This window comes from Ranitomeya imitator, chromosome 5 (assembly GCF_032444005.1).
Source record: "Ranitomeya imitator isolate aRanImi1 chromosome 5, aRanImi1.pri, whole genome shotgun sequence".
Lineage (NCBI taxonomy): Eukaryota > Metazoa > Chordata > Amphibia > Anura > Dendrobatidae > Ranitomeya > Ranitomeya imitator.
In genome coordinates, this window is record NC_091286.1 from 95826804 (window position 1) to 95846046 (window position 19243).

At 42.0% G+C, this 19243-nt stretch overlaps 1 protein-coding gene across 2 annotated transcripts in view; it reads right to left on the reverse strand.

Moving 5' to 3' along the window:
* The window catches only part of RIN2 (Ras and Rab interactor 2), a 215154-nt gene that overhangs the window by 37694 nt on the left and 158217 nt on the right, over positions 1-19243 (reverse strand). For both annotated transcript variants that reach the window (XM_069768938.1, XM_069768937.1), the window contains 2 exons: positions 14621-14693; positions 4815-4906 (listed from right to left, as the gene is read on the reverse strand). In XM_069768938.1, the coding sequence (XP_069625039.1) occupies positions 4815-4906; positions 14621-14693 (165 nt within the window). The remainder of the gene's footprint in view (positions 1-4814; positions 4907-14620; positions 14694-19243) is intronic.

Consider the following 19243-nt stretch of genomic DNA (forward strand, 5'->3'; position numbering starts at 1 on the left):
CAGTCATCATCACGTAGGATCTAGTCTCTCCTAGACGGTCGTCTCCAGAATATTACATGCTCAGCAGACTAGGTGTGCAACAGCAGCTAATACTTTCAGTTATCTGGGGCGGCTAAGGGCTGATGTCCTAAGCATGAAAGAGGGGGCCAATATCGATGGCCCCTTCTCAGGCTATTAATATCAGCCCACAGCTGTCTGCTTAGCCTTTGCTGGTTAGAATTTATAGGGGGACCTTAGATCATTTTTTTCTAGGGTCCCCCTAAACTAATCAGTAAAGGCTAAGTGAACAGCTGTGAGCTGTTATTAGCCCGGGAACCTTTTGGGATATTGTCCCCTTTCTCAGATTATTAAAATAAGCCCACAGCTGTGGGCTTTCCCTCTGTTGGTTATGAAAATTATGCGGGAGCCCACGCTTTATTTATTTTACACACATGTACACAGCTGGTGCTGACTACAACTCCCATCACTGTTGCCTGGTCGTGCTTATTGCAGGGAGACCAAGTGACAATGATCCGAGCTGTCTTCAGCACCCAGTAACAGTGCGAAACAGTACCGCTTTTTCCCAGGCGCCAATACATGACATACAGATGTAATCCACATGTCATCCTGTATTGCTAATAAAAAACTGACATGTCAGTGTTTTGCCCACTGACATACGGTTTGTGGAAACACACTGACATGTGCACTGACCCATTCATTTGAATGGGTCTACGTGTGTACAGTGCCTTGCGAAAGTATTCAGGACCCTGGAACTTTTCAACCTTTTCCCACATATCATGCTTCAAACATAAAAATACCAAATGTAATTTTTTTGTGAAGAATCAACAACAAGTGGAACACAATTGTGAAGTTGAACGAAATTTAATGGTTATTTTAAATTTTTGTGGAAATTCAAAAACTGAAAAGTGGGGCGCGCAATATTATTCGGCCTGTTTAACTTAACACTTTGTTGCGCCACCTTTTGCTGTGATTACATCTGCAAGTCGCTTGGGGTATGTCTCTATCAGTTTTGTACATCGAGAGACTGAAATTCTTGCCCATTCTTCCTTGGCAAACAGCTCGAGCTCAGTGAGGTTTGATGGAGATCGTTTGTGAACAGCAGTTTTCAGCTCTTTCCACAGATTCTCGATTGGATTGAGGTCTGGACTTTGACTTGGCCATTCTAACACCTGGATATATTTATTTGTGAACCATTCCATTGTAGATTTTGCTCTATGTTTGGGATCATTGTCTTGTTGGAAGACAAATCTCCGTCCCAGTTTCAGGTGTTTTGCAGACTCCAACAGGTTTTCTTCAAGAATGGTCCTGAATTTGGCTCCATCCATCTTCCCATCAATTTTAACCATCTTCCCTGTCCCTGCTGAAGAAAAGCAGACCCAAACCATGATGCTGCCACCCACCACCATGTTTGACAGTGGGGATGGTGTGTTCAGGGTGATGAGCTGTGTTGCCTTTACGCCAAACATATCGATTGGCATTGTTGTCAAAAAGTTCGATTTTGGTTTCATCTGACCAGAGCACCTTCTTCCGCATGTTTGGTGTGTCTCCCAGGTGGCTTGTTGCAAACTTTAAACAACACTTTTTATGGATATCTTTAAAAAATGGCTTTCTTCTTGCCACTCTTCCATAAAGGCCAGATTTGTGCAGTGTACGATTGATTGTTGTCCTATGGACAGACTGTCCCACCTCAGCTGTAGATCTCTGCAGTTCATCCAGAGTGATCATGGGCCTCTTGGCTGCATCTCTGAGCAGTCTTCTCCTTGTTTGAGATGAAACTTTAGAGGGACGGCCGGGTCATGGTAGATTTGCAGTGGTATAATACTCCTTCCATTTCAAGATGATCGCTTGCACAGTGCTCCTTCGGATGTTTAAAGTTTTGGAAATCATTTTGTATTCAAATCTGGCTTTAAACTTCTCCACAACAGTATCACGGACCTGCCTGTTGTGTTCCTTGGTCTTCGTGATGCTCTCTGTGCTTCAGAGCCCTGAGACAATCACAGAGCAAGTGCATTTATACGGAAACATTAATAAAAAAAACAGGTGGATTATATTTATCATCATTAGGCATCTAGGACAACATTGGATTATTCAGAGATCCACAATGAACTTCTGGAGTGAGTTTGCTGCACTGAAAGTAAAGAGGCCGAATAATATTGCACGCCCCACTTTTCAGTTTTTGGATTTCCACAAAAATGTAAAATAACCTATAAATTTCGTTCAACTTCACAATTGTGTTCCACTTGTTGTTGATTCTTCACCAAAAATTTACATTTGGTATCTTTATGTTTGAAGCATGATATGTGGGAAAAGTTTGAAAAGTTCCACTGGGCCGAATACTTTCGCAAGGCACTGTAAGTGTCTGCGGTATGTGTGAATGCTGTCGCCACACGTATTGCAGACATTGACTTGTGAAGGGGGCCTTATGGAGATATTCATCTTTAGAATGGTTCTATTAGAGAATACCTCTGTAATGCTGGACTCCGATAAAGCATGGCACATCTGCACTTCTATATGCCAGCAGATACTATGGGTGCTGGATTATGCCTGTGTACATCCAGGAGTTTGTAGGGAGCGCTAATACACTAGTGATCATAATACCTTAGGTTGCACGTACATCACATTAGCACAATCTACAAATTATGTATGCCAGGGAATATTACTATAGAGTGAATGCATACATACCAGACCAAGAACAGCTTTTATTAAGGCTCACTCACATCGGTGTATAATACGGAGGAGTGCTATGCGAGAAAATCTTGCATTGCACTCTGACCAGTATTATTCAATGAGGCAGAGAAGATCTGTAAATTTATCATGCTGATTCTGGATGAGAATAACATCACAGCATGCTACGATTGGCAGCGTATCTCACATGGCAGACACCCATTCAAATCAATGGGGGCGATCAAAACATCGGACTGCACTTGGATGCCATCTTGGATGACAGCTTGCGGCAGAGGTTGAGCCGAGTGTCATTAGCACATCGCATCTGATGCTATACGCTAATGTGACCCTGGCCTAAGTAACATTTCAGGACAAGCGTATTGTCCTGGCAAGGAACACAGAAAGTATTTTGCAGGGCAGGCAAGGCAAAAGAAAGCTGAAAGCTCCTGTTTTTTCCAGCCTCAGCCCAGATCATCAGCTGCTTTTCCCCCCTCTCTTTGTGCCTGTAAACACACAGCTGCATGCGTGTGGATTGCAAGACTAGGAATTTAGCATAGTGCGTGGTCAGAAAGAAAAAAAGACATGCTGTGTGCTTTCATAGATTATAACCATGAGTAACAGGAAACTCTGCTAAGAAATCAAACATATGTCTGGCCTACTTGTAGGAGGCCCAAGACTGATGTAGAAGAGGAAAGACGAGAGCACTCAAATGTTTATCACATGCAGGCCAAGAAGGTTGTCAGAAAATCTGCTTTTTGTAAGTTTCTAAAGTTAGCTTCAGTATGGATATAGTTCCAGTTGCAGAAAAGAAACTACAAATTATTTGTGAAGGAAGTAAAACCGCACAGCTCTCCGTGCTACAATGTTTCTGGAACCCACCACTCACTTCTATGGTGGACCTGTCTAGTCTTACACAAGATTGATCTTCCTACACAGCGTTCATTCATCAAGTCACCATGGCTTGAAGTCAAGCTGAAGGCCCCTAATAATACTAAATAATATAGTTTATTTATTACAGTGTTCTGCGTTATTACACATTTTGCAAATTGGTGAGGTTCTATGTCCTGAGACTCCCACCGATCACTCAAGAAAGTGCACTGATGGGCGCTGTTCAGCACCGCCTATTCAAGGGAATGGTGAGTGCAATAAAACTGATTGCTAGAGGCATGAAAGAAAAACAGATGACACACAGATGGAAAAAATGGACATATGGACCACAAACAAATGAAAAATGGAGGAACCACGCAGATCTAAAATGTTCAGTTATGAGAAAATAATAGTGTGAATTTGGTTTACGTTGGCTTTTGAAGTGAGCTGCACAGCCAGGTACACACACACTGCATGGCTCTGTGCCGGTGTAAGCTTCACACTTGGCATTAACGGAAAGGTTACAATAATACAGTTAGAGGTAAAAGGGATAAAAGTCAGGTGGATTGGGTCTGTCCTGACCCCCGCCCTGCTGGCTGAGGCAGCGGACTGATGGAGATTTGGTCACCCATATACTACACTTTCTGCGTTCACATATTCTAAATATCTTAGTTTTAACATTAGGTGATAATTTGTTTTAATTGGAAAACCATTGTAAGAAATTCATAGTTAAACATTGACCGAGTTGTAGATGTGATTTGTTTGCTTAGGTACCCAGGTCTAAGGGCTTGTTCTTATGCTGGTCAACCGGCCAATTGGCTACACAGAAGCCAATCAGTGGTCGTTTAATAGGCCGGATGCCTTCTCATGTGCACAGATAGATCATTATAGCACATCCTATTTACACATGGGTATGTGCTGCTTAGAACGCGGGAACAAGGATTCTATAGCAAACTTTAAAAGTAATTTCCCTTGGCAGCCATGTTTTTGCTTGTTCGCTGAGTGATTGGCAGCCTACAAGACACTGGGCGATTATCGGAAAACTCGTTCACAGAGATCACGCAGTGTAAATGCTCCCTAAGCTTAGGCCTCATACACATGGCATAGGTACTGTGCAGCACAACAAAGGAGTTGGCAAGAACGCCTCGTGTCTCCATCATGTCCTGCATGGACAGAGCTAGTCTCCATGCCTTGAGTCAGGTGCACCTCCATGAGTGTCCTCCTACAGCTCCGAACAGCATGGGACCTTACACTGGGGAATAATAATGAATAAATTCACTCACCGATCCCCAGTTGAGAAATATCTTCAAGTTCAGCATCTGACTTGGCTTTGGCAATGGCGTGAGGCAACTTCAAAGTAAAGGGAAGGACATCCCTGGGGGTAAAGACAAGTAAAATGGAGCATTACTACATATATTTTGAGCTTTTTTTTCATACAGCCACTTTACTGATCATGTGTTTATACAGTTTACACATGTGAATAGGTATTTAGTAGATGGGCATGAATGATGTTCACACTAGTGCAGTTTTGCTGGTGTTTAACATAGGACCAGCAGTGCGCAATTTACATACAATGCTCATCAGTGTTTCTTAAATTTCGTTAAGGGCTCTAATTTCTCCCAAAAGAAATTTCATACAATGCTGTGACATGCCGGCTAAAGCCGTAACAGGCTGCAAAACACATCACAAGTTCTCGGTGGCCACAAATACCGTAGATACCTATGGTCCAAACATTCATGACAGAGTATCGCAAAAAAACATTTTATTTTTATTTTTTAAAGCTTGCAAAGTTGTCCACATGCAGCACAAATAAAAAAGGAAACATCTGTACAACATGCAGAATATACAAAGAACACCCATTGCGTGCACATACTGCCATGCATTGTCGTGTAGTACACAGCCACAGTACCAGGTAAAGTCATACAATTGTAACATAGAGCCAACAAGCACCTACATAAGGCTATACGTGTGCCCACATATTGGCCAACAGTGCCCAGAGAATGCCTGCCTCCTTGACTAAATGTCATCAAAGCGCATTCAAATGTTGAACCATAATTGTGAATTGCGTGAACATCGTCAAAATTGTACATACAGTGGCATATAAAAGTTTGGGCACCCTGGTCAAAATTACTGTTATTGTGAATAATTAAGCAATTGAAGATGAAATGATCTCCAAAAGGCCTCAAGTTAAAAAATGTCTAATTTCCTTTGCATTTTAGGCAACAACAAAAAAAATCATCTTTTACAATTTAAAAATTATAATAAAGAAAATTGGCCAATGCAAAAGTTTTGGCGCCCTGCACGCAGCTTGTATACACTTTTTGTAGCCAGCCAAGAATCTTTCAATTCTTTTTTGAGGGATTTTCATCTATTCTTCCCTGGAAACTTCTTCCAGTTCTGTGAGATTCCTGGGTTGTGCTGCATGCACTCCTATTTTGAGGTCTAGCCACAGATTTTCAATGATGTTCATATCAGGGGACTGTGAGGGCCATTGTAAAACCTCCAGCTTGCGTCTTTTGAGGTAGTCTAATGTGGATTCTGACGTGTGTTTAGGATCATTACCATTTGTAGAAGCCATCATCTTTTCAACTTCAGCTTTTTTACAGATGGTGTTATGTTGGTATCAAGAATTTGTTGAAATTTCATTGAATCCATTCTTCCGTCTACCTATAAAATGTTCCCCGTGCCATTGGCTGAAACACAACCCCAAAGTATGATTGATCCACCCCAATGCTTAATGGTTGGCGAGATGTTCTTTTCCCGAAATTTTGTGAACTTTTTTCTCCACATATACTTTTGATCATTGTGGCCAAAAATTTCTATTTTAGCCTCATCGGTCCACAGGACTTACTTCCAAAATGCATCAAGCTTGTTTAGATGTTCTATTTCATACTTCTGATGCTGAATTTTATGATGAGGACGCAGGAGAGGATATCTTCCGATGACTCTTCCACAAAGGCCATATTTGTGCAGGTGTCTCTGAACAGTAGAACAATAAAGTAGAACTAAATATTTTTGATTTGCCTCTCTAGCAATCATACGAGCAGCTCTCATTGAAATTTTGCTTAGTCTTCCAGACCTTATCTTGACCTCCACTGTTCCTGTTAAGGTACCTTCACACTAAACGATATCGCTAGTGATCTGTGACGTTGCAGCGTCCTGGCTAGCGATATCGTTCAGTTTGACACGCAGCAGCGATCAGAATCCTGCTGTGATGTCGTTGGTCGGGGCTAGAAGGCCAGAACTTTATTTGGTCGCTGGCTCTCCTGCTGACATTGCTGAATCGGCGTGTGTGACACCGATTCAGCGATGTCTTCGCTGGTAACCAGGGTAAACATCGGGTTACTAAGCGCAGGGCTGTGCTTAGTAACCCGATGTTTACCCTGGTTACCATCCTAAAAGTAAAAAAAACAAACGCTTCATACTTACCTACCGCTGTCTGTCCCCGGCGCTGTGCTTTCCTGCACTCACTGTGAGCACAGCGGCCGGAAAGCAGAGCGGTGACGTCACCGCTCTGCTTTCCGGCCGCTGTGCTCACAGCCAGTACAGAGAAGCAGAGCGCCGGGGACAGACAGCAGAAGGTAAGTATGTAGTGTTTTTTTTTTTTTTACTTTTACACTGGTAACCAGGGTAAACATCGGGTTACTAAGCGCGGCCCTGCGCTTAGTAACCCGATGTTTACCCTGGTTACCGGCATCGTTGGTCGCTGGAGAGCGGTCTGTGTGACAGCTCTCCAGCGACCAAACAGCGACGCTGCAGCGAACCGGATCGTTGTCTGGATCGCTGCAGCGTCGTTTAGTGTGAAGGTACCTTTAGCTGCCATTTCTTAATTTACATTTCAAACTGAGTAAAGAGAAACTTAAAAACAATCTGCTATCTTCTGATAGCCTTCTCATGCTTTGTGGGCCTCCACCATTTTCATTTTCAGAGTGCTAGGCAGCTGCTTAGAAGAACCCACGGCTGCTATTTTTTGGCAGAAGGTTAGAGGAGGCTGGATTTTTATGAAGCTGGGAAATTTTCATCACCTGGCCTTTCCTAATGATGATAGTGAACAAGCTATAACCCTAACAGTCTAATAAAGGTCTGAAACCTTGGTCAAAGTTATCTGAGCACATGTGTCATGATTGACTTTAGGCCTTTTAGAGATCATTTCATCTTCAATTTGCTAAACTGTTCACAATACCAGTCATTTTGACCAGGGGTGCCCAAACTTTAACATGCCATTGTAGCTGTCAAGGAGCTTTCGATACAGCTCTGGATAGATCATTTTAACGGCTAGGGGAATTCAGTTGTAAATACTAGTTATTTAGGAAAATTTCTATTTCCAGAGGTATTTGGCTGCTTGAATACAATGCAGCAACAAATGAGGCGCAAGAAGCGAACCATAGCCAAACTGCAGAAACTACTGTAAAATCTGCTTGGAAATACCAGCATTTTCAGTGAATTGGTGGGCTTCTTATACAGAATCGGATGTCCCTAGAAAAATAATATAACATCACGATACAGTGGACTTCAATGCTCCAGTGTCCACATTCAATTAAGACAGAAATCCATAGCAAAACCGCAATAAATCCGTGACTAACGCGACACTCAGCAGTTTAATTAAAACTTCCACTGAAATACTTCTAGTAATGCTTTCCAAGAATGACTTCTTTATTAAAACCATGATGGCAATCACTTTAAAAATGGGGGAAAAAAATCAAGATTTATTTGCATGGAGATTTTGCACCCATAGAGTGAACTTAGCCTTTAAGCGGTCTTAGCACATGGATAGTAGATTGCACAGGTTTATGCACGGCTGCACATAGGAGATTTTTAAAATATAAAATATATTATCCAACCTAAGACAACATGTGGAACTTAGTAGTTTTATGTATACTAAATAACGATGTGCGATAATAAGTTTATAGGCGCCTTATCCCTCAGTTATTGGCACGCATATAAATTTCAGTAAAGCTTTCATGGCTGCATTATGTCATTTCTCTATAAACACTGAGGTCAAGTAAGACGGAGCAAGCGCTGCGTGCTTCCAAAATGCTTTTTCTACCTACAGTACCAAGTCCTGCTTATACACAGCATGAAACGAAAAGTTTATTTGAGGTTACTTAGGATGTGCCGTCCAAAAACATCATTGTATAGAGGAGCCTGGAAGCAGTCCAAGAGCTTGGAACAAATGTGCATGAATGAAGAGTTTCTGAGGTCACATCTTCGTGTCAGGCAACCTGATCACAAAGAGGAACTCTTCATACTGCTGGGGATATGTAGGATAACAATGATCTGATCCTGAGAAATATCTCCGTTATATTCCGCACCGTAGCGAGATATCAGCAACCATTGCATGTTACATATGGAGGACACAAGAGACATTGATGTTGTAGCCTCTACCACCTGAAGTATCTAAGGACCCTCCTCCGAACCAATCTGCCTCCATTCTAAGATATAAAAAGTACTAATTACCCATAGTTTAGGTTTCTCACAGTGTGAGATGTAAGGACACAGCTCTGATCTGGTCTAACCCCCTGCATGATTAGGAATTGCTGGGAGGTTGGAGCACACAGATGGTACAGCACAGCTGAGTTTAGCAATGTCACATTACAGATCGTTCTATTAGCTCTCCTCTCATAGCATTGTCAACTCTGCTGTACTGCCCGTCTCCCCACTCTGCCTTACCGGAGATAACTCACAATACGATGTGCAGAGACGTGCTCAAATCAACTGATAGAAATGGTTTTAACGTGACACTCCTAAACTCAGCTATGCTGCCCCTTCCTGCACAGGAACCCTATCTGAAAGGTGTGAGTCATCTGTGCTTTTTAATCATGCAGGAGATTAGACCTGGAGATCGGGGCTGTCTGTCACTATACATCTCATACTCTGAAAAACCTAAACTATTGCTATTTTTCTGCTTTGTTGTTGCCTGCTTATGATTGTGCTTATGATTGATTAAGAGTCAAAAATGGAAAAGCAATACCGGCGACACCATGTGAAAATGATTTGGCAACACAGACTTGGATTTACTGAAAATTAACTCATTCAGGGCCAAAAACTTTGATTGCTAAAATATCTGCAACAGATAGGCAAAATAAAAAACATGTTTTATTCTGCTCTGCAGCCACTATTATATTGTATGTACAGTTCAACATGAAAAAAATTGGTGAAAGGTCGTCTTTAAGAAGGATTTTCCAATTGTCGAATTTCTAGCTAGAGGCCCAACTCCCCCAAAACAGAATCGCAAAGCGTCAATGTTATGTCAAAAAACCCGGAGCTCCCTGACGGCACTCACTGCTGCCATCTTTGTGCTCCTGCCACAGACTTGAGGTCAGCAATGTTGGTGGTGGGTCTTCCATGATATTGTCATGCCACGCTTGTCCCCCTCAGCCAATCAATGGCCTCTTTTGGGCTGCGGCACTCTTACTTTCCACAAATGAATGCCAGACAAGAGGAATATGGGAGAGCGCAGTAGCCCAATAGTGGATGATGATTGGCTGCAGGGCTCACGTGGAATAACAATGCCATGCGAACACTAGCAAACCTGGCGTCAACATTCCTGAAGTTAATCCAGTGCAGGAGGTATATTATTATTTTACTTTGTCTAGGTAGTGGACAACCCCTTTAAGTATAGCAATATATATAAATATATATAGTTTAAGTGATCAATCAAACCCTAGGAAATCTAAAAGATGAAGTGAAATGAAGTAAAATTTAAGATAAAATGAAAATCTGACAGTCCCATGATGTAGGCTCAGAGGCCCTGATTCCAGTTGTCAGTTACGTATTGCGTTGCTTCCTGCAAATTTGATTAAATCAGTGTTTTATCTGCTGCAGATCTAGCAGCACTCTGAATACTGAGCTCTGTGTAACCCCGCCCACACCACTGATTGGCAGCTTTCTTCCTATGCAGTGTGCACAGAAAGCAGCCAATCAGTGGTGAGAGAGTGGATGTTATACTGAGCTCATGAATATGTAGGACTGCTTGGCAACAGATTTACTAGTCCTCTCATGATATAATCTGTTTATAAAACAGTGATTTTATCAAAACTACAGTAACCAGTCCACTAAGTGATGCATCACTGGAATCAGGGTCTCTGCCTCTACAACATGCTGCTCTTTAATTGGGTGGAAAAAACCTAGTGATAGATTCCTTTAAATTCTTAGGCTACGTTCTCACAATGAGCTTTTGATGTTACAGATTTTCAGCAACCATTAACCCCTATCTGACCTTGGATGGGATAGTATGTCCGAGGTCATATCCCCTGCTTTGATGCGGGCTCCGGTGGTGATTCCGCATCAAAGCCGGGACATGTCAGCTGTTTTGTACAGCCGACATGTGCCCGCAATAGCGGCGTGTGGAATCGCGATCCACCCGCCACTATTGGCTAATTAAATGCCGCTGCCAAACGCTGACAGCGGCATTTAACTACCGCTTCTGGCCATCGGGCCGGAAATAAGCGCATCGTTGACCCCCGTCACGTGATCGGGGGTCAGCGATGCGTCGGCATGAAAACCAGAGGTCTATTGAAGACCTCTATGGTTGCTGATGCCGGCTTGCTGTGAGCGCCACCCTGTGGTCGGCGCTCCTAGCAATGCAGTAATTCAGCTACATAGGGGCGATCTGAGCATCGCTCCTATGTAGCAGACCCGATCAGGCTATGCCAGCTTCTAGTCTCCCATGGAGGCTATTGAAGCATGGCAAAAGTAAAAAAAAAATGTTTTAAAAAATATGAAAAAAATTAAAAAATATAAAAGTTTAAATCACCCCCCTTTCTTCCCATTCAAAAATAAACCTACACATATTTGGTATTGCCGTGTTCAGAATCGCCCAATCTATCAATTGAGAAAAGATTAACCTGATCGCTAATCGGCGTAGCAAGAAAAAAAATTAGAAACACCAGAATTACCTTTTTTTGGTCATGCGACATTGAATTAAAATGCAATAACGGGCGATCAAATGAACGTATCTGCCCCAAAATGGTATAATTCAAAAAGTCAACTCGGTACGCAAAAACTAAGCCCTCACCCAAACCCAGATCACGAAAAATGGAGACGCTACAGGTATCGGAAAATTGCGCAATTTTTTTTTTTTTTTAGCAAAGTTTGGCATTTTTTTTTACCACTTACCGGTAGATAAAAAATAACCTAGACATGTTTGCATTTTTGGTATCTATGAACTCGTAATGACCTGGAGAATCACAATGGCAGGTCAGTTTTGGCATTCAGTGAACCTAGCAAAAAAGCCAAACAAAAAACAAGTGTGGGATTGCAGTTTTTTTGCAATTTCACAGCACTTGGAATTTTTTTTCCCGTTCTCTAGTACATGACATGCTAAAACCAATGATGTAATTCAAAAGTATAACTTGTCCCGCAAAAAATAAGCCCTCACATGGCCATATTGACATTAAAATAAAAAAGTTACGGCACTGGGAAGGAGGGGAGAGAAAAACGAAAAATCGAAAAAAGCTGGGGTCATGAAGGGGTTAAGTAAAATAGGTTACCTTTTTGTTTTTCTAAAAAGCAGAGTAAAAAAAACTCATCATGGGAATGTAGCCTTATTGTTAATGCATTGAAACATTGAAAGAAAAAAAAATGTCATATATATGAATGGAAAAAAAGAAGGTTTGTAATACAAGGTGCAGTGAGTTCGCAGTGTGATTCATTGTTCCGTCGGAATGCTACGCGCCATGACCCAGCTTCCTGGGTGCAGGAAAGTCCCTTGTGAGGTGGAAACTTGGATCACATTTCCACCTCTGATGGCACAAACCTGTCATTAGCCGTCTCGGCCTAATGAACACAAGGGAGCATCGGGGGCAGATGACCCCATGTCACTTCCTTTCATAGGAGCTGATATTATTACATCTTTCCTTGGTCTACAGCCCAGACCAGCATTATCCTCATGCGGCCGACCATGTGCGCTCATCGCAGCCATTCCTGAACAGCAGATTCCAGTCCAAGCTCATAATAAAGCTTTTACTTTACAATACAAGCCTCAGATTGTTATCACAGCACATAAAATTAGTAAGAATGAACAATAACATGAACAGCAGATATTAAATGGAGCACTGGGCAAACATTACAATAAACAGCCAATTCATCAAAATAAGCTCTAACTGAGCCATTCAATTCTGCGGCCTTTATGGTCCTATTACCCGATAGTGAGTGAACTTTTCACACTAGATAACACATGGCTCACTAGCACTTTACTACACTGATCTTTTTCTATCTTTGAGGGAGGAGACCATTCATACACAGATTCCTCCCCAGTTCTGCTGACTGCTCTTGGAAACACAAAGCACGAATACCCACACTGGACCCATGGAGCATCCAACTACTAATTTTTCTCGGCACAGACTGTAATAGGCGCTGCAGAGCAAAATACAATGTGATTTATTTTATTTCACCTCTCCATTGTGGAGATATTGGCGATCAAATTAACTGTCATCTAAACAGTTAATTCTTTTTAAAGACTAAGTGGGCGTTACCAGAGAGATTTCACTGGGGGCGTGTACTTCTCCGTCTTTCTGATGCTGACCAATCATAAGCCAACACACAATAGCTCAGAACAGGCTGCAGACATGAATTCACATCCAGTCTGCTCTCCTCAGTACAGTGTGGTAACAGGTGCTGGAGCACAGCAGATCTGAGTGTGATGAACTGACTGCTTTCATTTCTCATCTCTGGCAATCAGTTTGGAGGGAGGGGCAGAACAGGAGCGCGGAGTCTCGTTACAAACACTTTAAAAAGGTTTTCTTAAAAAAAAAAAAATACAAAATATGAAATATACTGTATTTACTAGGCTATCAAGCATTAAATTAAGATGGAGGTGTGAAATGGTGTAACAGCTTGGCTTAGGCTGGTCATAGACTTTAGACTTGTTAAACTTGTTTGATTGACAGCTATTATATCCTCAGGAGGGCTGGTCTTGTTGTAGATCCTATATCTTAGTGACTAATGACTTTTGTGATCACCAGGCGGAAGGAGTGTGTTGACCATCTTTTGCTGAAACTGAGGTGTTACACACCACCCTGGGCCATGCCACCTCTTTCCACCCACCAATCCTCATTTTGAATGATTATAATGCAGCCTAACACTGTGTGCTTTAAAGAGAAATTATCAGAAAATGAGCTATTATTTAAATTATGTTCTTGTGCTAAATATATTTTTTTCAAATATTTTTGGGAAATTGTTTTTCATATCACAATCTGCATTAAAAATAAAAATTAGAAATCTTGCAATTTTCACACCGGCCTTTGGGGGTCAACTGTGAAATTGCATGCTGCGATTGGTGCATCGTGTGACAGGTGTTGCCTGTCATTGTAATCTCGCCTCTGATGATAATGAGCCTGCTGAAAGCTATTTTTGAAAAGACAAGAAGTCTAAAAAAGTCCAAGCGGGCACTGTGAAAAGTGCAAGTTTACAAGTGTGTTTTTTTTATAACAAAAATTGCGATCTAAAAAAAACCAATTGGCAATTATTATTTTTTTTTATTTTGTAACACCAAAAAAACAGATTTAAACAATAGAACTTTATGTCGTGATCATGAAATGGGTAGTTATATAAAATTTACTGGGCTTATTCAGAGAAGGAAATTGGGCCTAAAGTTGGTTGTGGGCTCTCGGGTAAAATGAGAACACTTTGGCCATATTTTTGCATTGAACTATGTGTATTTTTCTCAGATATTAGTAAAATTAGTGCTAAAGCTAAATGAGAAATCTAGTGCTGTATAATACATAGAACATGCACAAAACACTCCTAACGGGGCTGTCCAACAAGACACTTGTTGACAACAGATTGTTTCAATGGAGGAAGTTGCAGGCAGTCGCACATTTCCACTGCAGTGGCCTCTAGAGGGGATCTGTGGTATTACATGGCGGCCATTTAAATGCCTTGTGCTACAAGGATGGGTCAGGTCCTCCATAACTTATCTCACAGAGTAGTCCTCCTTTCCATCCTTTTAGATTAGAAATACTACGTGTATTGTCTTCAAAATGAAAAGTAGCTGTCTTCTATATTATAATAAAAGAGACAAAATGGACTTGTTTGCCATGTATGTGGGTGTCTGAATATACCATAGGTAAACTCAAATGTATCTTACCTGCTGATGCAGTAAAAAGCCACAAGCCTAAAAACATCCGCAAAGCTGATTCCTGATCCTTCCAAGGAAAAAGCTGGGGAGACAAAAGATAATGGACACCATATAAGACCACAAACAAGATGAGGTTAAATCAGATCCTGGTGTTTTTCCGCAGAGAGTAAGCAGTAATGTTTTGCAACTATCAAACAAAGCAGTGTTCTCCTAATTGAAAACAACTGTGCCGCGCGCAATTCTTTGCCAACAGAGTAATTCTGCTAAATATAAGGAGCCGGGAATGTATGTCCCTTTTCCTCATTCCTGGAACATTCACTCATCCTTGAAAAATGGGTCAAAACAGATCAGAGTTGCACAATGAAGAAGTTAGAAAACAAAACAAAGGGCTCACATGATCCTCCATTCAGTCTGGCTGAGTCCATACAAATGTGGTGCTGGCAGAGGTCTGCAGTAGTATTGGGGCCACTTCACAAAGGATGTTTACTGGTTTGGTCACGGCAGACAGATGCGCCATAATAGCAAATGGGAGGTTAGGAAAGTTGCATTTAGACATCTACATTTTTTCCGTTCTCTTGTTGTGTGGAAACCACTCTATCCTATTTCTTCACTAACCAATGGCAAAAAACCTCAATCCAGATCATAACAAAAATAGATGTGAAATGAAAAAAGAAACAAATATATTTATGCATAAGAATGCTCGCTCCATGCTCCCTCTGCTCGATCGTGTCTGATGGATCTTAGCAAACAACATCGTCCGATAATACACAGTATTGCATCTACAGGTCATACACAGGGTTAATCTCTACCATGGAAAAGTGTCTACTTGCAAATGTGAAAAGATATGGGGCAGCAAGGTGGCTCAGTGGTTAGCACTATGGCTTTACAGTGCTGTGGTCCAGGGTTCAATCCCACCAAGGACAACATCTACAATGAGTTTGTATGTTCTCCGAGGGTTTCCTACAAGTACTCCGGTTTCCTCCCACACTCCAAAGACATACTGATAAGGAATATAGATAGTAACGAGACAGTGCAAATAATGTCTGTAAATCGCTGTGGAATAGTGGATACTAATGGGGACAGCGATGATAATGTCTGTAAAGCGCTGTGGAATAGTGGATACTAATGGGGACAGCGATGATAATGTCTGTAAAGCACTGTGGAATAGTGGATACTAATGCGGACCGCGATGATAATGTCTGTAAAGCACTGTGGAATAGTGGATACTAATGGGGACAGCGATGATAATGTTTGTAAATCGCTGTGGAATAGTGGAAACTAATGGGGACAGCGATGATAATGTCTGTAAAGCACTGTGGAATAGTGGATACTAATGCGGACCGCGATGATAATGTCTGTAAAGCACTGTGGAATAGTGGATACTAATGCGGACAGCGATGATAATGTCTGTAAAGCGCTGGGGAATAGTGGATACTAATGGGGACAGCGATGATAATGTCTGTAAAGCGCTGGGGAATAGTGGATACTAATGGGGACAGCGATGATAATGTCTGTAAATCGCTGTGGAATAGTGGAAACTAATGGGGACAGCGATGATAATGTCTGTAAAGCGCTGTGGAATAGTGGAAACTAATGGTGACAGCGATGATAATGTCTGTAAAGCGCTGTGGAATAGTGGATACTAATGGGGACAGCGATGATAATGTCTGTAAAGCGCGGTGGAATAGTGGATACTAATGGGGATAGCAATGATAATGTCTGTAAAGCGCTGTGGAATAGTGGATACTAATGGGGATAGCGATGATAATGTCTGTAAAGCGCTGTGGAATAGTGGAAACTAATGGGGACAGCGATGATAATGTCTGTAAAGCGCTGTGCAATAGTGGATACTTATGGGGACAGCGATGATAATGTCTGTAAAGCGCTGTGGAATTGTGGATACTAATGGGGACAGCGATGATAATGTCTGTAAAGCGCTGTGGAATAGTGGATACTAATGGGGACAGCGATGATAATGTCTGTAAAGCGCTGTGGAATAGTGGATACTAATGGGGACAGCGATGATAATGTCTGTAAAGCGCTGTGGAATAGTGGATACTAATGGGGACAGCGATGATAATGTCTGTAAAGCGCTGTGGAATAGTGGATACTAATGGGGACAGCGATGATAATGTCTGTAAAGCACTGTGGAATTAATGGTGCTATATATGTGGTTGGATACTGCAGAACAAATCTTCTAATTAGAGATAGACTATTTCCGATGCTATCCCTTAATTGTTAGTCCTCTTTCTCTACCTTTGATGAATTTTATACTCTGTTATTCTGGAGCTGCTCTGAAAATGAAAGTGGTCTTCTCTGGAATGTTGGGATTTGGGTTTAGGGTGTGTTAGGGTGCTGAAGTTGTGATACTTTGTCTATGTTTTATACTACGGAATTATGTCATTCATGTTATTTGAATGATGGAAAGTCTGTATTTTGGAGTTTTTCAATAAAAGTGATTTGATTTAAAAAAAAAAAAGGATGCTCGTTCGCGATAATTCGACTTTGTACGCATGCCAACATATTTGTCTGATGAAAGGATTATTTATGCAGCCTACAAATCATTGCTGATGGCAGCCCATCACTCTGTGTTAGCAGGGATTGCCTGATGACAATATGCATATGAATGATCATATTAGAGCCCATGGGGCTCTGAAAATCAAAAAGAAGATATTCACCTAACGGACCCCAATTCTACCTCCACACTCCTCGCTTCAACCAGTCAGTGGAAACGGATTGGCTGCAGCACTGACACTGATCTGGAACAGACAGTCTTCTAGGTCCATCTCTGGAATAATACTGCTATAGCCAATTAGTGGCTGCAGACTGGCTGCAATGCCCCGGCTGGACAGCATGGTTCCAGTATATACCTGGGTTTTGTCTATTTTTTTCACCACTATGGGCAATTTATCAAATTAAAACCCAGTAACCAAGCCTTTTTAACAATCATTTTGTCCCTTTAGGCTATATTCACACTTAGCGGTTTTTACCGCGGAACCGCCGCGATTTTGATGCTGCGGGTCCGCAGCAGTTTCCATAGCGTTTACAGTAACATGTAAACCCTATGGAAACCGCAAACCGCTGTGCACATGCTGCGGGAAAAACCGCGCGGGAACGCAGCGGTTTACAACCCGCAGCATGTCACTTCTTTGTGCAGAATCGCTGCGATTCTGCACCCATAGGAATACATTGAACCGCTTACTTCCCGCATGGGGCTGTGCCCACGTTGCGGGAAGTAAGCGGATAATGTGCGGGTGGTACCCGGGGTGGAGGAGAGGAGACTCTCCTCCAGGCCCTGGGAACCATATTTGGGGTTAAAAAATAAAAAATCTGGTTATACTCACCCTCTGATGTCCGGAGCTCCTGGGCGCTGCACGCGGCCGTCCGGTCAGAGTTGCTGTGCGACCAGGACCTGCGGTGACGTCGCGGTCACATGACCGTGACGTCACGAAGGGTCCTTCTCCCACAGCATCTTAGGAACCGGACCGCCGGGTGCAGCGCCCAGGAGATCCGGACATCAGAGGGTGAGTATAACCAATTTTTATTATTTTTAACACTACTATTGATGCTGCATATTGCTGCATATGCAGCATCAATAGTATAGGCGGAAACCCGCAGCGGAAAACGCGGAACAAACCGCGATAAATCTGCAGGGAGAACCGCAGTTGTTTTGCCCTGCAGATTTATCAAATCCGCTGCGGGAGAACCCGCAGGGACCCGACGCAAGGTGTGAACATAGCCTTATAATTTGTGTCATCCTGTGAGAAATGGGCCTTTATAAAAGTTTGGGCTCGAGTTTTGGTTTTCACAAAATTTGTTGCTGCAGTTTTTGTAGTTGGCAAATTACATTAAAGAAGCCTTCCCATTAACCTTTTCCCCCTAAACATGTGCATATGTGTATACATATTAACATGATCACTACAGCTACATACCATGTTTAGGAAAAAAGTGCATGGCAGGACTTCTTTAACTCTAGATTGTTATGAAGAGTAATCACATGACATGCAAAAAATTGCAGTCATTCCTTGCTATAAAAAATTAAGTTAATCACAAAAATCCCATTTCCACTGACTTTCAGCCCAGCTACTAAATTACCTGTTTATATAATTTCAGCAATCTTCTTGTTAGTTATTATTATTATTTATTTATATAGCACCATTAATTCCATGGTGCTGTACATGAGAAAGGAGTTACATACAGGGGAAAGTGTTAACAAGTACAAGGCAGCAGATATCACTCTGTCATGCTGATTGAATTATAGGAGCAGACTGGTTGCTTTACAAGGGGGCTGATGCTAGAAATCACCATCTCCTTTGTTAACCATGTTACCTCTAAGGAAATACATGCAGTCATCATTGCTTTGCATGAAAAGGACTTTACAGGCAAGGACATTGCTGCTTGTAAGATTACCCTTAATCGATCAATTATCAGATCAACAGGGACTTCAAAGAGGGAGGTTTAATTACTGTGAAGAAGGCTTCAAAGTGCAAAGAAAGTACAGCAAGTGCAAGAACTGTCTACTAATGAGAATGTATCAATTGCGCAGAGCTTGCTCAGGAATGGCAGCAGGCAGGTGTCATTGTATCTGCATGCACAGCGAGACAAAAGCTTTTGGGAGCCGTCTGGTATCAA